The sequence below is a fragment of the Amyelois transitella genome, chromosome 21 (genome assembly GCF_032362555.1).
Source record: "Amyelois transitella isolate CPQ chromosome 21, ilAmyTran1.1, whole genome shotgun sequence".
Taxonomy (NCBI): Eukaryota; Metazoa; Arthropoda; class Insecta; order Lepidoptera; family Pyralidae; genus Amyelois; species Amyelois transitella.
The window spans coordinates 9303064-9330728 of NC_083524.1; the positions used below are offsets into that span (position 1 = coordinate 9303064).

At 37.4% G+C, this 27665-nt stretch overlaps 2 protein-coding genes across 3 annotated transcripts in view; one reads left to right on the forward strand and one right to left on the reverse strand.

The window, feature by feature from the left end:
- The window catches only part of LOC106140962 (GAS2-like protein 3), a 91772-nt gene that overhangs the window by 46355 nt on the left and 17752 nt on the right, over positions 1–27665 (reverse strand). The window contains exon 1 of one of the 2 annotated variants that reach the window (XM_060950334.1): positions 15162–15369. The exons of the other annotated variant lie outside the window; for it this stretch is intronic. The gene's annotated coding sequence lies outside the window, so the exon portion shown is untranslated. Of the gene's footprint in view, positions 1–15161; positions 15370–27665 lie in introns of those variants that run through there. 2 annotated transcript variants of the gene reach the window in all.
- Positions 1048–9820, forward strand: LOC106143603 (uncharacterized). The gene is made up of 6 exons (XM_060950514.1): positions 1048–1068; positions 4785–4896; positions 6025–6098; positions 6564–6668; positions 8507–8670; positions 9406–9820. Exons 1-6 carry the CDS (start codon positions 1048–1050, stop codon positions 9818–9820), a joined length of 891 nt encoding a protein of 296 aa, XP_060806497.1.

Here is a 27665-nt window from a genome sequence, read left to right on the forward strand (position 1 = left end):
AATAAAATATAAAAATATCCACTGGACTTTATGTCTTGATAAAATTTTTCCCGGATTCCCTCTGTAGAATCCGTTACCTGGGTTCTCAGTATTTGTTTTCCCCAGCACGACGCTGAAGCACTATCCTGCGTTTATGGCGTTTTTCAGCAGGCCACGTGGTCTAACTCGTGATATCAGGATCAAAACTCACAATTCTGGTTCAGCTTCAGCGATTTCTTGGGAGTCCAGGTGTCCAATTATGTCACTACACTTACACAACACAATTTTAATTTTTTGAAAAAAATTTTTTTTTTAAATAAATTTTTTGCTTAATTTTAATTTTTATTTCGCGGAGCGCATCGGAGCACGTCTGCACTCCACGACGGCTCGAAGCAGACAGGGATACTCGTTAGCCTATAAACTTGGAATTCCTCTCGCTAAATGTGACCTTTCAGTCTTTTAAAGACTGTTGGCTCTGTCTACCCTGCATGGGTTAAAGTCGTGACTGTATGTATGTATGTCCTAAAAGTGAACCATCCCTACTTATCATTGTTAGTTTCAAAGCTCAGATGTTAAAATGACACTTAATGTTACTTTAGCAGCTGTGAAAATAACTGGCCAAATTTAACACGGTTAGCTATGTCTATAAAGGTAACCAAGGGTTATAATTTTACTGCAATTTCTAATAGGACAGAGTACTAAAATTGCATCGATAACAATAGAGAAACCTCTAATTCAGTGCCTCTACTGAGCACGGTAATAAGCACTTTCTTCTCCGTGAATGTCGAATTATTTCATGCCCATTGCGCAGCCGCATCACTAATTTGGTCACTAATTTGCTTGTTTACAAACAAACCCACAGTTGTATAACAAACGGAAGATCGCACCAACTTACTTTCTGACTGAATTTTTTTAATTGCATAATTATTGAATTATGTGATGTGAAGTGGCCCAGTAAAAGTGCGTGTGCTAAAAATAATAATTATCCGAGCAAAATACCTAAGTAGATATTTACAGTTTCCTCGGAAATATTATTTTTTAAACAAATTTACTTGAGAGGAGCCGATAATGTCTATGATCGTGGATTGGGTGAGTCAGGTTTTTACACGAAGCGACTCCCATCTGACCTCCGCAATGTTTGCAGCAAACTTATAGTGCCGTGTGGTTCCCGGCACTATTACAAAAAAGAATAGGACCACTCCATCTCTTTCCCATGGATGTCGTAAAAGGCGACTAAGGGATAGGCTTATAAACTTAGGATTCCTCTTTTAGGCGATGGGCTAGCAACCTGTCACTATTTGAATCTCGGTTCTATCATTAAGCCAAATAGCTAAACGTGGCCATTCAGTCTTTTCAAGACTGTTGGCTCTGTCTACCCCGCAAGGGATATAGACGTGATCATATGTATGTATGTATGTATGTAACTTTATTGGACCATTTAGTTGTCTGAATATGCAGTTTCCTCACGATGTTATCCCTCATCGTAAAATTTGTAAGCTCACTCAGGACAGAGTAATTAGCACGTGGCCGGGATTGAATTTGAACCCGCGATTCCACACGTATTGCACATTTTAAACGGGTGTCGATTCAACTACTGAATATCTTGAGAACAGATTCTTCTTAGAATAATGAAACTCCATCTCATACAATAGTGTTATATAAATTCCCATTTATTTTGCCAGCGGCCTAAACCAGGTAAGTTCTATTTTTCCATAAATATACACTCATTTTAAAGCATTTAAAATCCACAGCAATGCGGTGTCGTAACAGTTCCAAGCCATTTAATTCCAATTAATGGCGGTAAGGTATGCGAAATATTTCATTTGCGAGTTTCTGCCGAATCGCCGACCATTTATTTCAATAGTTTCTCTTGAAAGCATGTAAAGTCAGGCAGAAAATTGGAGGAAGGAATACATTCCGCTTACATGCTTCCTGAATTACTTACCACCCATTTTGTGGTAACTAAGGCAGAAAATTAATAACATTAGTTAGTTATAAAACTGTTCAGTAATCCGCACAAACGGGGTAAAATCTGAATGCAGATTTCTAGGATATTAAACAATGTAATTACCTCACATTAAACGCCAATATAAGTCAATAAAGACGAGAAGAGTGAAAAAGGGTTAAATTTCAGTGAACTGTTATTATGAAAATTGGAGTTATTTATACATAACTACATCACGGCTTTATCCTCAATAGGGTAGACAATAGTCTAGCTGGATGCAAATAAGATTTAGATAGTGACAAATCGCTAGCCTATTGATTAAAAAAGAATCCCTAAGTTTGTAGGTTCCACACGTTTTATTCTATAAACCAAAAATACAACTATTCAAATTATTCACATTTTATTTTCGCTGCTTGAATAGCAGACAGAGTATTTCACCGTATTTTGAAGAGCACAAAAGCCATCTGGGCGTGCCACGAACACTGCACCCAGCAAATTCATTACTTGGCGAGCTCTTGCTCTTTCTATGGCAGTGAATGAGTTTACATGTTTAACAATGAGGCTTATGCAGTAGAAGGCTTTGCATAAGAAAGCTTAAATTTCAATTCAAAGGCGCGGTAGAAAATGGGAGTACCTACCAATTTTTTTTTCAGAACAAAAATGCAAGCTTTGGTTAGGTTTGAATTTTGCCGCAATATAGATATTAACTATTTATCCTAGTTACTATAAGTGTAACAGGTGCGACATATGGTTCCCAGAACTTTAAAATGTAACCACAACTCTTTCCCATGGATGTCGTAAACGGCGACTAAGAGTACATATATGCGCCGATCATCTAGTGCGAACGTTCATGTTGGTCTGGTAGCAAAGACAAAGCGGTGTGAGCCAGCTTCTTCTCTTCCCGTGCAGATTGTAAAGTCTATCAAGGGAAAGGTTTTTGGGCGATGGGCTGCAACCTGTCACTATTTGAATGCCAAGCCATACAGCTGAACGTAGCCTTCAGTCTTCGAGACTGTCGGCTCTGTCTTTCCCATACGGGATTAAAAGTATATTTGTATGTGAACCAGTTAAAGCGTGTTCAAGACTGGATTAGTACAAAACAAATGTAATTTGAGTCTTGATCTTAGGGTATTCCCCGTTGCACCCTGGTACATACACTACGCTTCAGAGCTTGGGGTACGATTTGCAATACAACAACAATAAAATAACAACATAATTTTTACATTACATTGTCATAGTAGTTTCGTGACTTTAAATGAATAAATCTGATCTCTTTAAATCTCAAATTAATTTATGACCTGACAATAACTGATTCAATTAACAGAAGATTAGAATAGCAACATGAAAATGGCCACAGAGCAAGTAAGACAGCGTTCAGTGCTCTGTGGACATCATGGCCGAAATCGGCTTTGTAATAAACTGTTACTGACATTACACCACCTATACTTACTTAATAATACCTATACGTAAGACAACAATTGTTAACGGTAAAGTACCGTCCGCAGATCACAGATACTCGTATAAAGGAGTATATATATTTCATAAAAATGTCAAAGAAGTTGAAATTTTTCTGGCATACTACCAAGACAATTAACTATATGTGTTGAAGCTCCTATTCATCCTCTTTTGAGCCGCACTGACGCAATGCACGCGTCCGATTGTGTTTTGTTTTTACTCTTTTCCATTTACGAATATAGTCAAATTTTATTCAAAAACAGCTCCGTATTTTTATTTTACAAATCCCAAAAATAATAAGCGACACTTCAAGACATGGTCCAGGATCGTAGCCGGATATCATTTTAAGGATCAGCTATTTATATATTTATTGGAAAAATCTCCATCAAGACTGGAAGTTTGGACGGAAAAATTGGCCATTAGGTACATACAATCTGCGGAGTCATTTTGCAAGGAAATATTTTCTGTGGTGTTGAGCGTATTCATTCAATAAAGGTAGTATAACCCAACACTCTAAAGGTATTTTCATCCAGCAGGTTAGTAAATAAGTTTTTATTAATATTATATAACTTATTTAGGTCATTTTATTTCATTCAAATACCCATTACGCTGTGAACAAAAATCAATTTTGTAGTAACTTTGTTCTACAATTATTTCGTTGAATTAGACTAAATTGTACTTGAAATAGGTATTGTGTGCATTAAAGCAACATTATTTAGTTTAATTCGTTATAAAATTTGCGAAATATTGATAATTTATATTGTTTGTTCACATTTAATTTTCGCGCGTGGGTTCATATTTTTTCGCATTCCGTTCCAATTTCAAATCAGTCTATTTTCTATGTGTCGCTTACTTACAGCTGTTTTATTTTTTAATATTATCTAATTTGTGTTTAATGTCAACATATTTCATTGCCTCTCACGCATAGGTAAATAAAAAGTAAAAATTAAAAAAATATTTTACAGTTAAATTGTAATAAAGGCAATAATAAGTTGCTATTTACGTACTATTTACCTTGTAATAATACAGATTACTAAGTACATACATTGTGCAGTTTGCAGTTTTATAATACAGTTTTCTTTTTTACTTGATGACTTATGATAATAATTAGATACTTCTCGTAAATTTGTATTATATAACGTTATTTGTTCGCAGCTGTATAGTGATTAGTATACGTGTACTTGTGATCTTATTTACCTTTTGCATTGTATAAATTCCAGGTTGACAACACTCGTTTCCCAGAATGTCGAACGAGAAGGAACTCATTAAAAAGCGAGCTAGCTTTAAAGGGCGTTTGACTTCATTTATTAATTACTTGGATTCACTTAGAAGCATTACTTTGGATGATGCGATCGCCAGAGAATTACAGTTGCGTATTGGTAAGATAGAATCGTTGTTTGAACAGTATGACGAGGTACAATTACAATTAGAATGTGTAGTTGATGATCCTGAAGCCCAGTTTATCGAGCGACAGGAGTTTGAGTCTCGTTATTATAGAGAAATGGCTAGGGCTCAAGGTATATTGCACGCGCAAACAAACTCAATGCCGCTGTTGAGCGCAGGCAGCGAGGAAGGTTCTCGTGCAAATCGCCGTCTTGTGAAGTTACCTACAATACAGCTTCCAAAATTTAGTGGTTCTTACGATAATTATTTGGAATTTCGAGACACTTTCACTAGCCTCATACATGATAACGACGATATTGATGAAATAAATAAATTTCACTATTTACGCACTTCTCTGGAGGGGTCCGCTGCTGTGGTGATCCAATCAGTACAATTTTCCGCCAGCAACTATGCAGTTGCATGGAAGCTTTTGTGTGATCGGTTTGATAACAAACGTCTTTTACTACAAAATCACGTCTCAGCTTTATTTAATATTGAATCTATCACAAAAGAGTCATCTGTTATGTTAAAGCGATTAATTGATCAAGTCAATAAAAATCTGTGTGCGCTTGAGTCCTTGAATGAACCTGTTAAGCAATGGGATACTCTTTTAATTCATATCATTACTCATAAATTAGATCAAAAGACATACAGAGAGTGGGAGGAATACAAGGGACGTATGGATCCGAACAGGTCCATTACTTTCGATGATTTTTTAACATTTATTCGCAGTCGTGCTGATTTATTAGAAACACTGGAGTTGTCACGTGGTTACCAGTCATACAATAAGTTAACACCTAAAATTAAGTCTATGGTAGCGGTACCAGGTAACTCTAGTCAGCAGTCGAATGCTGAAACAACCCAAAGGACTTGTCCTATGTGCAAGGGTTATCATTTCTTATATAATTGTTCTCAGTTTTTGTCTTTGACTGCTGAGGCCCGTTTGAATTTGCTACCTAGTTATAAAGTATGTTTTAATTGTTTCCGAAGAGGGCACTTTGCCAACTCGTGTAAGAAACCAGGTTGCAAGGTATGTAAACGACGCCATAATACACTTATTCATGTAAATCAGCAGGCACGTCGGGGAAATAGCTCTCCGTCTGAGATATCATCGTCCGCCTCTCCTCCACAGCCCGCGTCTAACAATGTGAATGACGTTGCGTTTTCAGCAAATGTACGTAACGGGCATTGCGAGGTACTTCTGTCTACTGTTGTAATTAAATTATACGATAACAATAATCGTGAGCATATTGTGCGTGCAGTGTTAGACAGTGGAAGTACATCGAGTCTTATGACTGAAAAACTGTGTCAACAGTTGAACTTACAGACTAGTCAGGTAACTAGCTCAATCCTAGGCATAAACAATTCTGTTTCGAATGTGAATAAAACGTGTCATACGCGGATGACATCATTAGATAATAGTTTTTCTTCCGAAATTAATTGTTTTGTTTTGCCTACGATAACTAGTAGTGTGCCGCGTTCTGAAATAAATATTTTTAATTTTGAAATTCCGCCTAACATTTGTTTGGCCGACCCTATGTGGTATAAACCTGCCGAGGTTGATATATTAATTGGTAGTGATCTATTATGGGATTTATTAGGTACACAACAATTACGGCTAGGTAAGGGGAAGCCAGTTATATGTGAGACAAAGTTAGGTTGGGTTATCTCAGGTCCTATTTATGATAAGTACACCACTAGTAGTACGCAAGCATGTCATAAGTGCAACTTCACACATGTTGATTCTGAAACTACTCAAGCTGCAGTTGATATTCAACATGATTTAATGCGTTTTTGGCAGTTAGAGGAAGTAAGTGCAAAGTCACCTAATTATTCGCCTGAAGAACACATGTGTGAGGAACACTTTATCGAGAACACATCTCGTCTTGAAGACGGTAGGTTTTGCGTACGTATACCTTTAAAGGGTACTCCTGAATCTTTAGGAGATTCAGTATCACGAGCTAAGCACTGTCTTATATCTTTAGAGCGTAGGTTAAAGAGTAAACCTGAATTAAGTCGTATGTATTATGAATTTATGGCAGAGTATGCGGCTTTAGGCCACATGTCGGAAAGTGATGATACTAAATCTAAACCGAATGGATATGTCATACCTCATCATGGGGTTTTACGTGAGCAGAGTACGACTACGAAGCTACGTGTTGTATTTAATGCTAGCGCTCCCACATCATCTGGTGTTAGTTATAATAATATTCAAATGATCGGTCCCACGGTTCAAGATGATCTGTTAGCAATTTTATTACGTTTTAGGCAGCATAAGTATGTTTTGTCAGCGGACGTGGAGAAAATGTACCGACAAATTGCCGTTCATCCGTCTGACCGGCATTTGCAGCAAATATTATGGCGTGACGATTCGAGCCAATCAATTAAATTATTTACTTTAAACACCGTGACTTACGGTACATCTAGTGCACCATACTTAGCCACACGTTGTCTTATGCAGTTGGGTCTTGAGTGCAAAGATGATAAAATCGCAGAAATTATTAAACATGATATGTATGTTGATGACTTGCTTACTGGAGGTGATAATCTCGAGGAAGTAGAGAACATCCGAAAGAAAGTTACTGAAGTGCTCGCCTCTGCCCGTATGCCACTTAGGAAATGGAAGTCAAATGAACCCAAACTGATCTCATGTGATGTTGAGACGCCATCACTTAATTTAAATATAGGTAGTGAAGAGCCAGGAAAAATATTGGGTTTAAGTTGGCATGCTGGCACTGACGAACTTCGGTTTCCTGTAAATGCCTTGACCTCCGCAGGCAATTCCAAACGTGAAATTCTGTCGGTTATTGCTCGAATTTTTGATCCTATGGGACTTTTAGCAGCGTGGGTAATAAGTCTAAAAATTCTCCTTCAAAGTCTTTGGTTAGAGAAGTTATCATGGGATGATCCATTGCCTCACGAGATCAGTCAGCGCTGGAGCGAGATTCGCAATTCATTGCCGCTCTTGAATTACGTTCGTATTCCACGTCAAGTAACCGGGGATTCGTGGCAGATATTAGATCTGCATGTATTTACTGACGCTTCGGAGCGTGCATATGGCGCATGTATATATGTGCGTACCGTTAATAGTACAGGTGAGATTTTGGTTCGTTTATTAATGGCCAAAACTCGAGTTGCGCCCATTAAACCAACTACAATTCCACGATTAGAACTGTGTGGCGCATTAGTTGGAACACGAGTTTACGAAAAGGTAATCGATTCGCTTAGGCTCAAAGTAAGCAATGTTTGGTTCTGGACTGATTCCACAATTGTTTTAGGTTGGCTCCGCATGCATCCTTCTAGACTTCAACCTTTTGTACGTAATCGCGTAGCTGAAATAGTAGAAAGGACAAGTAGCTATACGTGGAGACACGTTCCCACTGATAAAAATCCTGCAGATCTATTGTCTCGCGGCGTAGATATCAGTCATCTGCAAAATTTAGAACTGTGGTGGTCTGGACCTGACTTTCTCAAACATGACATGTCTGAATGGCCTTCTCGAATAAACCATATCGAATCGTTACCCGAAGTTAAACCAAACCTTTCATTAGCATCTGTCGTTGAATTATCTAGAGATAAATTTATTGATTTTAGTCGTTTTTCGAATTACTTTAGGCTTGTTCGTTCCGTAGCTTATGTTTAAGATTTATTCAAGCGTGTAAAAAACAACCAATACAGTCAGAATCATTACAAGTAACAGAATTACGGCAGGCTTTAAATTTAATTATTTCAATTTCTCAAAAGGAATCGTTTCCTGAATATAATTTACTTTTAAATAAGCAGAGTTTGCCTAAGAAAAGTCAACTCATTAAATTTAATATTTATATAGATGAAAATAATATCATGCGAGTTGGAGGTCGCATTGATAACTCTGACTTCCCTATTGATAAAAAGCACCCTATACTTATACAGTCCACTCATGTCTTTACCAAATTATTGTTTGATTATGAACACAAACGGCTTCTGCATGCTGGTCCCCAATTATTATTATCGTCTATAAGGGAGACTTATTGGCCTATTGGTGGTCGAAATTTAGCAAAAGCTTGTTATCATAAATGTGTTATGTGTACGCGTATGAAGGGTAAAATTGTTACACCTTTGATGGGAAATTTACCACAGCAGCGCATCGCTCCAGACGGTTATCCTTTTCAAAGTGTTGGAGTAGACTATGCCGGTCCACTCATGTGTGCTAGTCGTCAAGGTCGTGGCTGTAGGTTAGTGAAAGTGTATATTGCACTATTTGTTTGTTTTACCACCAAAGCTATCCACTTGGAGCTAGTTGGTGACCTCACAAGTAACAATTTTTTACTCGCATTGCGCCGATTTATGTCTCGTAGAGGTAAACCTACTGATCTTTATTCAGATAATGGTACCTCGTTTACTGGAGCTTATAAAGAAATTTCTGAATTTCTGAAAAATAACTGTAATTCTTTGAGTGATAGTGCAGCTTCTGAATCCATTCACTTTCATTTTATACCCGCGCATGCGCCTCATTTTGGGGGTCTCTGGGAAGCGGGTGTAAAGTCGACTAAGTATCATTTGCATAGAGTGTTGGGCAATTGTAATTTAACTTATGAGGAATTATACACTACGCTCACACAAATTGAAGCTGTATTAAACACCCGGCCGATTACACCGCTCTCATCGGATCCTACTGACCTCTCTCCGTTGACTCCAGGCCATTTTCTTATTGGACGTCCTCTTACATCCTTACCACAAGATGATTACCGAATTAAGTCCTTTGATCACTTGACTAGATTTCAACGAATTGAGCAATTACGCCAGCATTTTTGGGCTCGTTGGAGCAAAGAGTATATAGCTGAACTTCAGCAAAGGACAAAGTGGCGTACTAATCAGGATAATCTGAAGCTGGACACTTTAGTAGTGGTGAAGGATGATAACCTCCCGCCGCTAAAATGGAGATTAGGACGAGTCGTGGCAATTCACCCTGGACTTGATGGCTTCGCGCGCGTCGCCGATATAAGACCAGCAGCTGGTGTGATCCGCAGGGCATTTAGCAAAATATGCCCATTGCCAGTATTTTCTACGACGGGTTGAAAGCTCGAACCTATAGCTTTCAACGCCCGGGGGCATGTTGAAGCTCCTATTCATCCTCTTTTGAGCCGCACTGACGCAATGCACGCGTCCGATTGTGTTTTGTTTTTACTCTTTTCCATTTACGAATATAGTCAAATTTTATTCAAAAACAGCTCCGTATTTTTATTTTACAAATCCCAAAAATAATAAGCGACACTTCAAGACAATATGTACAAAAATAATTAACTATATTGAAAAATTAAGAAGTTTAAGTCCTTAATTAAATTTTACCTTTTTGATCATCTTTGTTCGCTCTTACCAATTTATTATAAAACTTATTTAATTCCATTCTACAAATTCAGGAATGAAAGTAAAAATAACTAGCAAAAATTATTTGAAACGTAAAAACATATTTTGGACTAGCTTTCCCCCGCGACTCCGTCCGCGCGGATGTCGGTCTTCGCGTAGATGGTTTATTTCTCCATTTTATTTTCAGTCCGGTCAATTTAGACCAAAAAATAGGAATGAAGCTACATTAATTCCCATCAAGCTGAAAATGAGTATAATTGTTTAAAACACAATCAAAAGCATTATTTCAAAATTCCCCATGATTCCGGTTTAAGGAAAAAAATTACCCAAGGTCAAAGGTAAGAAAATGGGATTTTCACGATTTTCTTCAAAACGGTAAGTTTTATAGGAAAAATACCTCAGACATAGATTGTAGATCATAAAGATATCTATAAAAAGGCATCAATATTTTTTTTCAATAAAGCTACCGTTTCTGAGATATTACGATGCAAAAAGTTGCAAGCGTCATATTATGCATAAGCACGTCTCGTATATACTCTATGTAGCAGTAATATAAGTAAAAATATTGTTCTGTCGGTAATTTTAACTTGAATTCAAAATACCGTTAGTCTTTAATAATAGTTGTCCTTGCGGAGATACCGTTGTCGGCTATGGACACCACGGCCTATTATGCCCTAGGAGTGCCGGCCGTTTAAGGCGCCATGCCGCCCTAAATGATATAATCCTCCGTGCTCTTGCCACCATCCATGTTCCAGCCGTTCTAGAACCAAACGGTCTGGCTCGGGATGATGCCAAGAGACCGGATGGTATGACTTTGGTACCCTGGAGATTGGGGCGGCCTTTGGTGTGGGATGCTACTTGTGTCGACACACTTGCGCCGTCTCATCTTTTGGTTACTAAATCTAAGGCCGTTCTGCTTCAAATGAGGCAAAAAACCTCAAAAGGCGCAAATATGTAGTTATCGGGATCAAAGTTTACATCAGATGGCAAGTGTGTGATAGTGATATTGAAAGGAGAGTGAACGCGGGGAACATGGTGAATGGAGCTTTGCATGCCTTTATGAGCAGTCTTTGTGTGCACAGGGGCGTGATGGTCCCGACATTAATGTATGGGAGTGAAAGTTGGGTATGGCAAAAGAAGCACGAAAGCAGAATAAATGCAGTGGAAATGAGAGCGTTAAGGAGTATGTTGGGTGTGAATTTGAGTGACCGGATAAGGAACAGCGTGATAAGGGAATGTTGTGATGTGAAAGAAGATGTAGTTAAAGGGTATGTTGAGATGGTTCGGTCATGTGGAGAGGATGAATGAAAACAGGTTGACAGCTTTTCCGACAATTGTCGAAAAAGCTAATTGAGGTATCTCTTGACCGGAGGGCTGGAAATTATCTGGCTCAGAGAATCAGCTTTGCCATTCGAATTAGCAATGCTGCCAGCCTTCTGGGCACATTCCCGCATGTTGATGCTATGCAAGGACTGTACAATTTATAAATTAAATTTTAGTTTGTAGTCATCTTTTTTCTTTCTTTTTATAAGTAGTTTTAGTTTTAATTTGATTATTGCATTGAATTTGATAATTGTAATCTCTATTATTTTATTGTCCTAAGATGATTTTCTTCACTTAGGGTTATTCTATTTTTTTAAATAATAAATGCGAAAGTTAGTCTTGAGTGCCACTGCGTAGTGAAAACACGTGTTTATTCTAACCTATTTCAGACTTTTTCAAGTTTAATAATAAAAATGTTAAAAAAAATGCGCTAATAGTACACTCCCTCAGAGGTGGCAAGGAAACGGATGCATATTATGACGCTTGCAACTTTTTGCATCGTTATATCACAGAAACGGTAGCTTTGTTGAAAAAAATTATTGATACCTTTTTTATAGATAACTTTATGATCTACAATTTATGTCTGAGGTAATTTTCCGATTTGAAAAACTTACCGTTTTAAAGAAAATTGCGATACACCCATTTTTTACCTTTGACCGTGAGTAAATTTTTTTCCTTAAACCGGAATCATGGGGAATTTCGAAATAATGCTTTTGATTGTGTTTTAAATAATTATACTCATTTTCAGCGTGATGGGAATTAATGTAGCTATGTAGTATTTTTTTCATAGTAATTAGTAGCGGCCCGCTTGTGCAGCAAACGGTTCAAGCCAAAGCCGACTTTAGGCGCTACAGGTTACGGCGCTAAATCCACTGCGGGTAACGCAACGTGTGTTCGCGGTTCTACAGAACAACGTCTATGGATAAACTGAAAAATTAAGATTTTTTTTTCTTCGTATTTTTTCGGGATAAAAAGTATCCTATTTTACGCCCAGGATAATAAGGTATAATTATACCAAGTTTCATCAAAATCGAACCGTTAGTTTTCACGTGATGCCTGAACATACAGACAGACAGACAAAAAATTTTTTAATCACATTTTTGTGTTTGGTATCGATCCAGTAACACCCCTTGCTATTTATTTTTTCAATATTTTCAATGTACAGAATTGACCTTTCTACAGATTTATTATATGTATAGATGAATATGTATTTATATTTTTGTTCTATAAATCTAAATTGCTATTCGAAACAGAAGACTTCAAACATCAGCGAGCCCATGTGCATCATTTGTCATTTACACATGCATGCATATATCACGTCTTTATCTCGGAATAAACAATCCAAAATATCCATAAAAGAAGATTTGCAATTTGAAGTAATTCGAATAGCTAAGTAAAAAAATTAAAGTTCCTTCCATATCTGAGTCTGGTTACTTGAATAAATAACTTTTCATTCATTCATTCATTCATTCATATCTTATTTTTCCCCTGATCTGTGTTAACGATTAAACTCCGATCAAGTCGATTGCCAAATATTAATTAACCTTAATCTGGGTGGGCGAGCTTCATCAAGCACTTAACTTGCAATATCGAGTGTTAACAGTGTGTCAATGCGAATTTAATCGAATATTGATTTTATTGCCTGTGCAATATTTAAAGGTTATTTATTAATCTATAATAATATTACAAAAAGAAAATAAACTTAATTTTATATCCTTTTGTGTAACGAATAAACTTAGTTACTTGACCAATTTTTATAATATTCCAACCACCACGTTCAGCTGTTTGCCTTAATGATACAATTGAGATTCAAATTGTGACAGCCAATTGCCCTAAAGAAGAATCCCAAATTTTTAGGTGTATTCCTTACTCGCTTTTTACGACGTCTTTGGGAAAAAACACGGAGTGCACCGATTTTTTGTTACCATTGGTGCCGGGAATCACACGAAATATAGATAGAACTAACTCATAAAACTATGAGATATTTATTAACGATCCTATTTTATAAAATAAATCAATGTCATTCTTAAATCAAAATTTGCACAACTAAAAGTTTAGTTTAAAACTAATAAAATTCGCAATATCGATGGCCACATTTAACCAGTTCGAACGAAAGACACAAATCATCGTTTAACCGGCTACCGTCATAAAAGCAGCATATTGTTCTATTACCACAGTTGTAAACAGAACAATGGACTTGTGACCAGGTTACAGTCACAACTGTTACACAGACGTCTCTATAAGGAGTTAGATAATAGATTTGAACAGAAGCTACAAAGGGGTTGCCTTCTTGTAAATCAATTCAATTGTGTATTCAATTGTTTTTTAGCTTTTTTATAGAGTTGACACCAATTTCTAGAGCTTATGATTATCGTGGTAATTTGTACTACTACATATAGTCACGTCTGTATCCCTTATGGGGTAAACAGTGCCAACAGTCTCGAAAAGAGTGAAAGGCCACGTTCAGATATATGGCTTTATGATGGAATTGAAATTTAAATAGTAACAGGTTGCTAGCACATCGCTCACAAGAGGAAACCCAAGTGTATAATCACAGCCTTCCCTTAGTTGCCTTTTACGACATCCATTGAAGATATGTACTTATATGTATCGGCTTATGCTTTTCGTAGCAATAATAATGATTGATTATTACTATTCTGAATTCCAATAACTGTTTTGTCATTTTTATATTTATTTTTTGTGCTATAAAGAGTTTACAAGCGAACAAACTGATTGGTGTACAACACCTACGAAATACGTTCATGTTTAGTTTCAACTTTTTTTTTTCAACTGATTTTGGCCGCGGGCGAGCACCGTCTGACCATTGTTCCTTTTTTATCGTCTGTGGTGTTATGACTCCGAAACTTGAGCTCAGACGGTAGCAGGTCACATGTTTCTTCAAAGTTTTCATTAAAATAAATAAGATCATTTATTTGATCAGCTATGTCTCAACTAATTGTTAAAGAGTATTGGCTTTGTCTACCTCGTCAGGGATAGTGACGTAATACAAATATGTTATTAATGTTTTCCAATTAAAAAAACGCTTATGTTCCTGAATTTAGTCAAGTGATTCCCGTTTAGTTACTAAGCTATATAACCTGTGAAACCTTGCAAGGGAACCTAAACTAACGTGGTACGTATTCCTCACAACTCTCTCTCATCTCTGCGTGTTCCCGGTTGCACCCTCCACAGAAGAGTTTCTCCAGTGAATATTGTAATCGCCTCTTACAACATTCACAGGAAAACACACAGCACTTTCTGTGTCATATAAATATACATACATACATCCATACATTAAGAACTAGCCTCTTTTCCGGAGGGGGTAGGCGAATTCACACTGCACTTTTTCCACTTGCCATGATCCCTGCTTACTTCTTTTACTTCATTCACATTCATACTCGACCATATGTTCCCTAGTCTAATTTACAACTTTCGTTAAATCCTTCCACTTTCAACATTCATCAATTTAAATATTTATTTTATAATTTAAATAAAACAAAATTACCTACTACCGTAATCTTCATAATAAAAAATATACAGTAGGTTTTTTATTTAATTTTGGATTAGGCATTTGTCTTCCATCTCACCTGATGGTACCTAAGTGACGATGAAGACGATGATGTTACATGCCTGTCCGAGAGATACTCATTAATCTTCTTTGGAATGAAATGTATATTGTTTAACAGAAATAAGAAAAATAATTAACACGAAACAATAAAAGAAATCTTACCTTATACAAAGCGGATTCGCGAACGGGAACTATCTCTTATCAGCTGTAATCCGCCACTGATAACGTTATCAGTTCGCGAGAAAACCAATTTTCTTTGCCGCTCTCAGGTGACGCAAATGTGCAAACATTTGCTTGTACTTACAAGGAAGTCTTGAAATATAATATTTAGTTTTAATATAAACTGTACGTATACGAAGAAAATTCGTTAGTTTACACAACCTTAATAAGTCTTAAATTGTCTTTTTTTATTGCAAAATAATTGTCTATCGGCACTTAGAGTTTTGAGATTATTTATTTTAATAATATTGTCTTTGACGCTAAGAAAATAATTATTATCTTTCATAAATCACAACACTTACTTCGATATATAACGCTCATAACCAACCTTAACTTAATTCTAAAATTATTGATCAAAAAAACACTAAATATTTTTAAAAATCTTTGAGGTATGTACACACTAACCTTATTGAAAAAAATCTAAAGGTGCGTCTATACTGCGCGATCTGAATCGCTACGCGATTGCGCAAAAAGAGGGTGGTATGGCCGAGAGCGCGCCGCGTACTAGCGAGTCTGCGGTGCGAGACATCTGGGAAAGTGGACGGCACCATGCGAGACGGCGCCACGGAAGGTCAAGTTCAACATGGCTATGGCTACTATAAGCTTTGGCTCGGTGTATACGCTAGCGACTGAAGTTGGTAAGGGCTTTCGTAAACTTTTTATCATCAGACATTCATGGAATTCATTGATGGATGGATTGATTTCCGAAGACAAGACCCGGAAACACATGCCCAATAAAAAAAGAATAGGACTACTCCATCTCTTTCCCATGGATGTCGTAAAAGGTAACCAAGGGATAAGCTTATAAACTTGATTCTTCTTTTGAAGATGGGCAACCTATCACTATTTGAATTATCTCAATTCTGTCATTTAGCTAAACAGCTGAACGTGTCCTATCAATCGTTTCAAGACTATTTTAAGGATATTATTAATCATCAATCCTTCATCAATTCAATCATCACGTTCCGTTTTGAAATTCCATTCGAAAATATGTACTTTGTGCAGAATAAACTTATTGAATAAAGTAAAAATTGCCTTACAAAATGTTCATGGGAAAAATATTGATGATTACCTATATGATTATTCGTGATTCAATTAACGATGTTCAATTTTTGTAACGATATTTGAAAAAAATACGAAAATGCATGATTTTTCAATCTTGGCTATTTTCAGCATAACACATCCACAGCATCCGCAGTACGTGAATCAATCTCCTGATCGCCTCTCTTTCTCACCCCTATATTACTATCCAAGAGTGAGCGAGACACAACATCCACCACCGCGCAAGTCCTCACCCCTAACGCACAGATGAACACGGGAAATACAACTTTGAACAATCAATATAGTTAATGGAAGAATGAATAGACTAATGTATAAAAAGTGAGAGTACCCATAAAAATGTTATCTGTTAAAGTATTTAGAGTTGATGGGTTTGTTACCCCATGTCTCGTAGATAACATATTTATATCTGAAATTACACACACATGTTTACAGCATTGTATTTGACTAAATTCAGATGTCAGATGATTCAGTTACTAATTGAGACAAGTGAAAGCATTTAAGAAGATTCTAATGATATTTAACTTGTCTGTATATATTACATACATAATAGTCACGACAATATGCCTATTATTTATTTAAGAAATAGTGACAAGTTGCTAACCCTTCGTCTAAAAAAATCCCAGATTTATAAGCCTTTGAACTAACTTAACTTAACTTTTCATGAGTTTGTATGCTATGGAGCATACAAACTCATGAAAAGTGCTTTGCACAGGTCATAGATAATAATATTATAACAGATTTCTATTATATCATAAAACATTGCAGGCATTTTGTTAATATTTAGTATTAATAATAAGAGATCTGTCAAGAAATAGACATAGTAGGTACTTACATACATTTGCTTGTGTCAAATGTTGAAATTTTAAGTGAATGTATGAGTCTGGACAAACAAACAGTGCATTTTCTTTTTAAATACTTAAATAAAACAAAACCAAGTTATTAAGAACAAACACAGTAAATTATAACAATATTTCTGTGTCACCCGGCAATTCCCTAAGGCCATAAATTATAGTCAAGGAGCTCCCAATGAACCCTGGTCTGGTTCCCACGACAAACCCACAAATGGCCGAACTGATTGGAACACTTGTAACGAGACAAGTGGGTGAAACTATTTGTGTTAGCGAACGATCCATGCTCAATTTGGTTCCATTCGGGGTTCAGGTTACAAGTGACAACTGACAAATAATTTACGATCTGTGAAAATTCTAGATAGTTAAATAGTGCAGTTGTTCGGCCACGAACATAAAGTCTAACTTATATATTAAATGGGTCGTACCAGAAACAAACGTAACCCTCAAATTTCAAACCTATCGCTGCCATGTCAATGACTTTTCTGTAAACAGTGTGATGAAACTACTTTCAAAGGCTAAAAAAATAAATATATTTTAGCCCTCATTATTCAGATTTCTGTGAGAAGGCAAGGTCAAATTCACACAGTACAATAATCACATGTAGGTTTAAAATTAGCCATTGACGAGTTGAAGGCAGATAATTTGTGGCTTGGACATTACTGACAATGCGATAATGTAAGCCGCCGCAAGGCTGAACAGCTTACCTCGATCTGTGAGGTTCATCCAACAAGCAAGGCTAGTATTTACATATCGCTTATGTTGGCAATAATAACCATTGCTTGTTGTTTAATAACGTATGCATTTACAACCTAGTTTTCAATTGTGCAGGAGTTACAAGTAAATGGAACAAAAGGTTGCTCACTTTATTCTATTACTACTCTACGAGTTCTTCGCGGACACCGGCTTTTCGAGATTGAGAATGAAATTCCAAGAAGACTACACTATGATGAGAGAGAAGCATGGAAGATTGTTTCCCTAATCTCCACCAATAAGTCCTATTGAGTATTTCAGGTTTAGCCCACTTTGAAAACAGACCATTGTACACTGATGACCATCGTTGGTACTTTTTTCGGGTAGGATATGAAACAGATCACACTTTTTGATTAATGCCTTTATACATTGTTTGACCAAAAACGCTTTCATCGACGACTTTCAACGTGACCAACAAATTTCTAAATTATCGATCGCAAACCATAAATAAACCATAATTTATTTTGTTTGCAAATCATTACACAAAACTATCTGTAAATATAATTTCATGATCCCTAGCAGACCTGCGTTTGTTTACATAACGCAAAAGCTATTTCCGTAGCGGAGCCCTATGATTTCGCGAAGTCTTGGACGTGAGGTCGCCTGCACCCTCCAGTGACGGAGAAAGGTCCTTCCGCAATTTCCTATAGGTCAACCCACTTACAATGTCGTAATATTACTAACAGATTGATACTTTAGAACTGTCTATATAATTGCGACTAATTTATCAGTGATTTGTATACCGATATTTTAAAAAATCTTAAAAGTTTTGGTTGGGACTAGTTTTGGAGACATATTTAGAGGATTAAATTCAAATTTGGAATTAATTCGTTGTAAATACCTCACAATTAATTTACCTTGAAAGTAATGTAGATAACAAATAAAAAGTCTAAGGAACAAAAGAAATTCTGTTAAGAAAATCCGAAATGTAATCACAGCACAAAAAAGTTCTACTTTAATTTTACTAATAATAGAAAATGCAATTTAAATAGATTAAGTAGGTACACATAGATAATTGAAAACTACAAATGATGAGTCCCTATATATTCCAACCGTGCAGACAACTCCCAACACATCTATCTAAACACAACACAGGCTGGGCTACAAGGACTAGTTTGCAAGAGATGCGGCCATGCACTAGTCTAGACATGCGTAAATGCAGCCACTGCGCCAGTGCAAGAGAAATTTATTGTTTATTAGCATCCGCATTTGATTTGATTAAACTATATTACTGATTTTGTATCAAGAATTGTAAATCTATACTAATATTATAAAGCTGAAGAGTTTGTTTGTTTATTTGAACGTGCTAATATCAGGAACTACTGGTTCAAATTGAAAAAATATTTTTGTGTTGAATAGACCATTTATCGAGGAAGGCTTTAGGCTATATAACATCACGCTGCAACTATAAGGAGCAACGAAATAATGGAAAATGTGAAAAAAATGGGGATAATTATTCATCGTTGAGGGCTTCAATGATGCCCAAAATAACTATTGCACGCGGACGAAGTCGAAGAGATTTGTTAATTTTGTAAATACCCAGTGTTTAGTTTACATTTTACATAACAAATAAATACGAAGGTACAACCTAAAAATTCCATAAAATATAATGAAGTCATATGAAAATACCTTCCGACTCAGTAAAGACGCAATAAATTATTACTTTGTATAATTTATTGGTAATTAGCAATGCTCTATAACGTCTCTTGCTTATTCAAATTTTGGAAAAACAAAATTCCATAGATTTTTATTTGATATAATAACATCCATATTTGCCTGCCCTTGTTCGTCTGTATGTGCAGCTGTTATCTTGTTTTTCATTCTGGTGTGTGACGGAGTTATGATTGTGAATGAAACACTTGGCCAAACACCGTGACATCAACATGATTAAAATCATACTAAGAAATTCAATGTTGTATGATCATCGGCTTACAAACTTGGGATTCTTTTTTAGGCGATGGGCTGGGTGGGAAAGTAGGCTGCGATGGGAAGTCAAATAGTTGAACGTGGCCATTCAGTCTTTGCAAGACTGTTGGCTCTGTCTACCCCGCATGGGATATAGACGTGACCATATGTATGTATGTATGTATGATCATCGTGTCATTCGCCAATTGGTCAAACATTTTTGACTAAATTTGTTTTCTGCTATTAACATGGTAAAAGATAACATAAATACATACATATGATCACGTCTTTGTCCCTTAAGAGGTAGACAGAGCAAGCCGTCTTGAAAAAAGACTACAAAGGCCACGTTCAGCTGAATGACTTAACATTGAGATTCAAATAGTCATAGGTTGCTACCCTATCGCCTAGAAGAAGAATCTTAAGTTTTTAGCCTATACCGTAGTCGCCTTTAACGACATTCATGGGAAAAAGATGGAGTGGACTTATTCCAAAGTGCCGGAAACCACACGACACACTGAAATATAAAATTATATAATTATCTTATTTGTTGAAATAAATGATGAGAATCTTAATAAACAGCAGTCAGCCAAACCAGGATCTATGAAACTTCTATAACTACTTCTTATTGCATTCAAAATTAAAGCTCACGATCCGCTCCATAAAACTGAATTTCTTTTTACCGATACAACATCAAAAACCGAATCCATATCAAGCATAACAAACAGAATTCCATATTTATTTCGGTCACGGGCCACGGCGGCCACCCATCACAACTTTGATCTCCGCGCGGTGCGCTCGACGTGCTGAATGATGTGGGGAAGAATCAACCGGTTTGATACTGGCGCTGCTATTTCTGTCCTCTTTATTAATTTCCGTAATGGCGAGAGGAGTACTCGGTTGAAACGTTATCCTTTTATTGGAAATCTTAAAATAAATATCAGTATTCGAGCGAGCCTATCAATAAAAATCGTTTTGAACTCTTAAATATGCTTGAGACTCGCTCAAGTTGATACAAATAATATTTCTGCGCATTTATGATCACAATGCAAAAAGAATTTAGCGGCAGTGATTGTGGCGTGTGGAAAGATGTGGTCTCTGCCTATCCCTCCGCGAAAGAGGGATCATATATATGTATCATTTGAGCCAAGAACGCCGCTGTTATTCGGAAGAGTACCGACATGTTCATTTCTTTTATTTATGTCCTATGTGTTTACTTTTGGTGTAATAAGTTTTTTCTCTGCAGCATACACTACGTGACGATTCAAAGGTTCCCCAAGTTAAAATGTTTTGTCAGTATTGTTCGCAAGCCAGACATCATCGCGGGTGTGTGAAGAGGGGAGGCCTCTACACAAACCCGACATATTAGCCAAACGAAAATGAAAAATTATTATGAGCTATTTGTAAGGAAGTTTTAGGTTTTGTTTAATTTTTATAAAATCGCAATAGAAATATAGTAAACTTACTATAACTAAATGACTTTCCAACAACTTGTCGCTCTTCTAACAGTTTCGCCATTGAACTTACATTTTTTTTTTTTTCTAAAACTGCCTAGCCTAGTATTAAGTTCAGACATTAACTTCAGCGGACAAACATAGCTACTTCTCATAACTGCAGTTATTCGTCTAACTGACCACAATGTGCAGTACGCAGCGATGCCAACACAAACATTCGAGAAAGGAAATTTAGTCTATTCATAAATTCAGCCGGAATATAAATATCCGGCCGCAACGAAAGCGGTTCGCTTCGGAAACATACACAACGGTCCAGTGGAATGGACGAGTGGGAAGACAAGTAGAGGACGAGTAAAGCGGCGTAACAGATTTTAATTCCTTTTCATGATTATAGGCAAAGCTGGTCTCCTCACCAGAGAGGTGTGGAAGCCATTATAGGACTGCATCCATTGCATGCAATAGATTTAATTTCCTAAACCATAGATCCGGTATGGGTTAGGTTCCCTTTACCATGATAATAAACTGTGTTGTTCTGTTTTCGCTCTTTTAGCTTTAAAGTCCGTTTAAAACAACATAATGGTATAATCATTGAAAGTACTCGTAAATACCCTAAATTAAAATAAAATAAAAGTCGCATATCAGCCGAACACTCGACCAATGTACTACAAAGTCTCGCCTCATAGATCTCCGAATTACATAAGTCACTCGGTGTTGGTGCACGGCTATTTGTCGGGTCTTTCATCTAGCCACAAAATATGATCCCTTTTAATAGATCCTTGGGTTCCGCTTACGGGGCATTCCCGAGGGATTGCTGGCATTACTGCCTGTCTGGAAATGTATAAAGCGTCAACTCTTCGCCACGGTTATGCTCCAGTGGAAATATTTGTAACTCTTTATCATCTTAACTTTTGCGTCAACCGCTACTGTACAGAAATATAATAGAATGTAAGAAAAGACCTAGGCCAAACCCTTTGATTATTATCATCAAAGACTAAATCTTGAGATTCGTGAAATTTTACCAACACAAAATTGCCAAGAACTAAGAGAGTTACAAAGTAGCAAAATGTGTATTAATGCTAAATCAAACAGTCCATCTTCTACTGGCAACCGATGAAAAGCTATGTAATTCATGGAGGCAAACTATAACAAAGACTTGTACGAAGTTACACTGAGTAAGAACCCAGTAAGTTCCCTACACTCTACCGACTCGGATCAGCTGTTCTGACCCCAGTTAAGTAACACAAACTAGAGGTAGTTACGGTACAAATAATGGCCATGGCTGACTGCCTCCCATTTCCGTTGTTTAACATGCCCAATGAGAATCGAACCCTGTTCCCTGCGCAGTGGGCTGTGGAGATTGAACCAGAGAGCATTTCAGTGAAAGCGAACAAATACGATGCTATCACGGTGACATTCACTTTCGCTCAATTTGAATCTCAATCAATGGTGATTTTGAAATTTTATACAAAGTAAACTGGCATGGGTATTGCCATAGAAACTTAAAAGCTTTTAAGATTTCTACGTCGGACATAGCATAATCAAGTAAAACTACTCGTTAAGCAAGCAGCTCTGTTGATGCTGTTTCATTGGTGTTAACGTTACGGACTTTATCCTTTTGTACTGAGGTGTAAAAAGTTTCTCTTCCAACTTCCAAATCTACAAAATTTGGTCCTCACATATCTTTGCTTGTTCTTGGTACACTCTTTTAACTTCGCCGTTGCAGGTCCCAAGCCCGGATGAGAAAGAAGGAGGGTTGGTATGGATAAGAGCTAACCAACCGTAAAATAGCAACGCCGAGTATCGGGCGACGGTAAACTAACCCGACCCCTCTATGCACACCCGCTGCTGCACAGAGAATGGCCTATAGAGACCATGAGGGACTAAATCCCCTCACAAAGTCTACCGTGGAAGGACCCGGGCGCCCACCACGATGTTCCTGCCCAAGAAAACCCCCCAATGAATGAATGAATGGATAATACGAAAGATAGTGCTAGCTCGTTGGGCGATCCGGCTAACCACCGGCGCCGTTCAGTTACCGGGCTGGACGGTGTGAAATTGACGACCGAAGCCGCTGCTAGAACGGGTCACCAGGCCCTGGCAAGCGGTCATGCTACTGGTGACACAACAGATCGGATCTCAATTAGGGATCACCGACGTATCGCCACCTGGAACGTCCGTGGACTGCTGTGCTCAGGAAAGCTGGACATAGTGGAGAGAGAAGCGGAATCTCATGGTTTGGCCTTGCTTGGAATGACCGAGACTCATATGAGAGGCCAAAGGCATCACAGAACACCCAGGGGTAACACCCTATATTGACTGGAACGCAAAAGTAGGCAACACCTTGGAAGACGACCATATCAGGGCCATTGTCGGTAAACATGGCCTTGGCGCTAGAAATACCAGGGGAAGCCGGCTTCTTGAGTTCTGTATCGGTAGGAAACTGACAATACTGAACACATGTTTCCAACATCATCCCAGACGTCTCTATACCTGGATATCGCCTGGCGATCGCTGTCGCAACCAAATCGACTATATACTAATTAACAGTCGGTGGAGAACATCAGTCACAAACGTGAAGACATTCCCGGGCGCTGATTGCGGCTCTGACCACAGTCTGTTGGTTGCAAATTTCGCCTTACGCCTGAAAGCGATCAGGAAAAAGTGTGCGGGACGACTGCCAAACTTGGGACCAACAGAACAACTGCACTTCCAATGCACACACAGACGCAAACCCTAATGAACAGATACCTACAGATACCCTGGACTGCCTTCCGTACCAATGCATCTATCCTGCGTGAACTCCAAATCAAAACGAGACTGTCCACCACCTGTCTCCGCAGGATACTGGAATTTTTCGGCCACATTGCACGGAAAGACGGTCACAACATAGAGCAGCTAATGGTGACAGGCAAGGTTGACGGAAAAAGACCTAGAGGTCGCAGCCCTACAAGATGGTCGGATCAAATCCGATCGTCACTAAACACCGATCTCCATAAGGCCCTCCACGACGCTAAGGATCGCAACAGGTGGAAGGAAGAGATCAAAGAGAAAGTGATTCGGCGGGGGAGTCACGACCCTCAGCAATGAGGTATACGACGCGAGGAGGGGGAGGTACACTCTACGTTATAATACTTCAGGGCCTTACACTTTTCCGATACCTATCCTCACTTTCACTCTCCAGTTATTCATCGTTTTATTCGGTATTCCCATTAATAAGTTTATTGGCTCGCACGTCATCTTTTAAATATGATACAACTATCCAGAAAATAACATAATGTGGCAATGAAAGGAAGGTATTACTTGGAGGGATCTAGATAAAGGGAATATTATAATTGGCACAGGATGCGGGCATCCATACTCCACCACAATCAATACACTTAGCGCCCTACGGTGCGTCAACAGAAGCCCTACGTGACTATGAGAATGGATGAAGGGTTGATGGCATTGTTTTCACAAGTCTTGTCAAATAAGGTCTTCGGAAGGCAAAAAGTAATAGAAAGTTTACTGCAAATACGTAATCACAGTCAATCAAATCTTATATATAAAATTCTCGTGTCACAATGTTTGTCTCCGTACTCCTCCGAAACGGCTTGACCGATTCTCATGAAATTTTGTGAGCATATTGAGTAGGTCTGAGAGTCGGCCAACATCTATTTTTCAAAGGGTTATCCAGCCTCAAAATTTTTTTTAACTAAAAATTACTTAAAAATTATCTATATGGCAAAACAAAGTTTGCCGGGACAGCTAGTAAATAAATAAATATTTACGGAATAGACTACAAAGATCCAGTTAACCTCGTAGTAAGTTCGAGACTTGTGCTATGAGATACTTACTGTACGTTACTTTTTTATAAAAAATAGATATATAGAGGAACATCCAAGACCCAGGCCAATTAGAAAAAGTTCGTTTCTCATCATGCTCTGGCCGGGATTCGAACCCAGGCCCTCCGGTATCATAGACAAGCTTACAATCTTGCGCCAAAGCGGCCGTAATTAATAAGTTTTTTTTGTTATATAAAAAACTGAAAAATCGAATGAAGAACTCAAATGCGATCCGAAACTAGAATTACTTTTAAATTTCAATCACCAAACTGCTCAATTACATTATTTTGATTCAATCAGAGCATTTATTTTAATAACAGTTACCGCCTAAATTGGAAAAATGTCTATTTTCGTAGTTTCCAGGAAAGCTGGAGACGCCTTTCGACGGAAGTGTGACGGACAGACAGGAATAAAGATCAGTGAGCAGCCACGTGTGGTGACACCTGACTTCTCCACGATCGTCATGTCATATCTTATCTCACTATCTAACACAAAGTTTAACTAGATACATTGAAAGTGAGAGAAGACCGCTTTATCAACTTTTGTGAATTACCCAACCGATCCTGGTAGGTGGAGTGTTGAGGAAATGATGATGGTCCTGATATGATTGGTATCAACTCAATCAACCAGACCAGACGAAGGTATCGTCTGATTAATAGACTTATAATTCATGACATGATTTAAAATCCTAGCCAATTAATGTGTAATAAAAATTTTGATATATCTAAATTCCCAGGCAATTTACCACAAACGCGTTTAATTCTCTAAGCTACCGCGGCAGAGCCATAGCAAATTGCTTTGCAATCAATACTAGCAAAAACATGTTGTCTTTTTACCAAAGCTTTTATTAGAACTCCATAGAACACAATAAAAACATTCGAAGGGCAATTAGCAAGGTCGTTAAGATAGATAAGCGGAGTGCAGATCAAAGCGGATCAGAACATTAGTGTGGTGATTGTCGAATGTTTGCAATAGCTGAGGAAAATTGATGTTACAATGCGGTTTGCTAAGGTCTTTATTTTCAACGTTCTAAAAACTATCTTTAGGTTGAATAAAAGATTTTCAATAATGCTGTTCATACGAATGTTAAAATTGATATTTGTTACTTTTATCAATTGATACGACAATAAAGTAAGTATAAGGTGTGCGACGCCGAAATGGCTAAGTTTAGAAGATATTTCATCGGTAGAAAGCTGTAGTCCAATGGAAGAACACAAGCAACTTTAGTACTAACTAAAAGAAACTAAGATCTAGGAAAAAATAAAATAACTATCCACGCAAATGTAGCAGTGGTTAGTTGCTTATTATACATAATAACACCGATCAGAAAATGCGAATCTACAAATAGACCTAATTAGCTGCCGGTGGACTTCTGAGCCGCATAGCACCAGGCTATGTGAGGAATGGCATTCATTGAACATCTGAACATCAAACGACTGGTTTGCTGAACAAACAAACAAACTTCCAAGAAGTACAATACTTACATAAAGGTAAAGAATAAGTACCGCATTTAAAGACAAATAAGTTACAAATACCAAGAAATTCCTTATGTTATTAAAAATATTAAATTTCGTGAACCTGTTTATCAAATACGTTAACTTTCATCATCAAACTGTTTTGAAAATTAAAAATGTCAATTCTTCGAAATTACAAAAATAAAAGAACCCTTATCAAGTAGGTAGATAATAATGTCAGGATTTCTGTAATTAGGCTATTTTTTAACTTTTGCCTTCAAAAATAAAGTCACTCGACTCATTTAGAAACGGTTCACACTCCGAACACAGCTGTCACTTCCCTTTGCACAGAATGTATTTTTACATCGAGATTAAAGCGATTACGGTACAACTTCAATTAGTTCATTCATATGACATCCGACCAGTTTCCAGTCCAGACTAAACATATCCGAGGATGTCACTAGAATCTACCTAGAAAAAACAGGAACCAAATAAAAAACAACAATGGACCCAAGGTTTGATTAGGATGTAGTATTTGCGGAGGTTCTTTTTCATCATGACCAAACCGTTGATCGAATCCGAGATCTTTTGGTTCAGAGGCGAGAATCCGACGACTGCGCCAAACATGCCGTCATGATGATGAAGCGATTACGACTGTAATTAGGTCTTTCATACGACACTCGACACGATCGAGGCCGGCAAATTATTTTATAATGGACGACTAAATAGGTTTGAATCAAGGGTCACAGCTAATCCAAGGTTGTTCCATACCATCATTTATTATCTATTTTTGTCATCACATCTAATAGATTTGTTTTCAGCATTTGACGCTTTATCATCAGTCATGGACAAATCTCTGTTGTACTCAGAAAAAAATTGTTTATATGAGAAAAAGGGCCACACATTTAAAAAACCTTTTGCTGGATTTTTAAAGATTATGGACCCTTTTTTGTAACAATGTTTGGATTAGTATTCAAAGCCCTATAGTTTTCAGGAATAGAACCACTACATATCTTACTGTGGATCTCGCAAGATTTAAAGACACAAGTTACATCTAAAGTGATCCATCAAAAAATAACAGGTCCTGAATAAACATACGAATATATGAAATTCACTTAATTGTACCTACGAAAAATATTACAAATGTATTGAT

Excerpts from the sequence above, each read along its gene's own strand:
- LOC106143603 (XM_060950514.1), top strand. The coding sequence starts at position 1,048 with ATGTCTATGATCGTGGATTGG. Across the intron at positions 4,897-6,024 it reads AGAAATGGCTAGGGCTCAAG|TGTTAGACAGTGGAAGTACA; the intron begins GTATATTGCACG and ends TTGTGCGTGCAG. Across the intron at positions 6,099-6,563 it reads TGAACTTACAGACTAGTCAG|TTAGAGGAAGTAAGTGCAAA; the intron begins GTAACTAGCTCA and ends CGTTTTTGGCAG.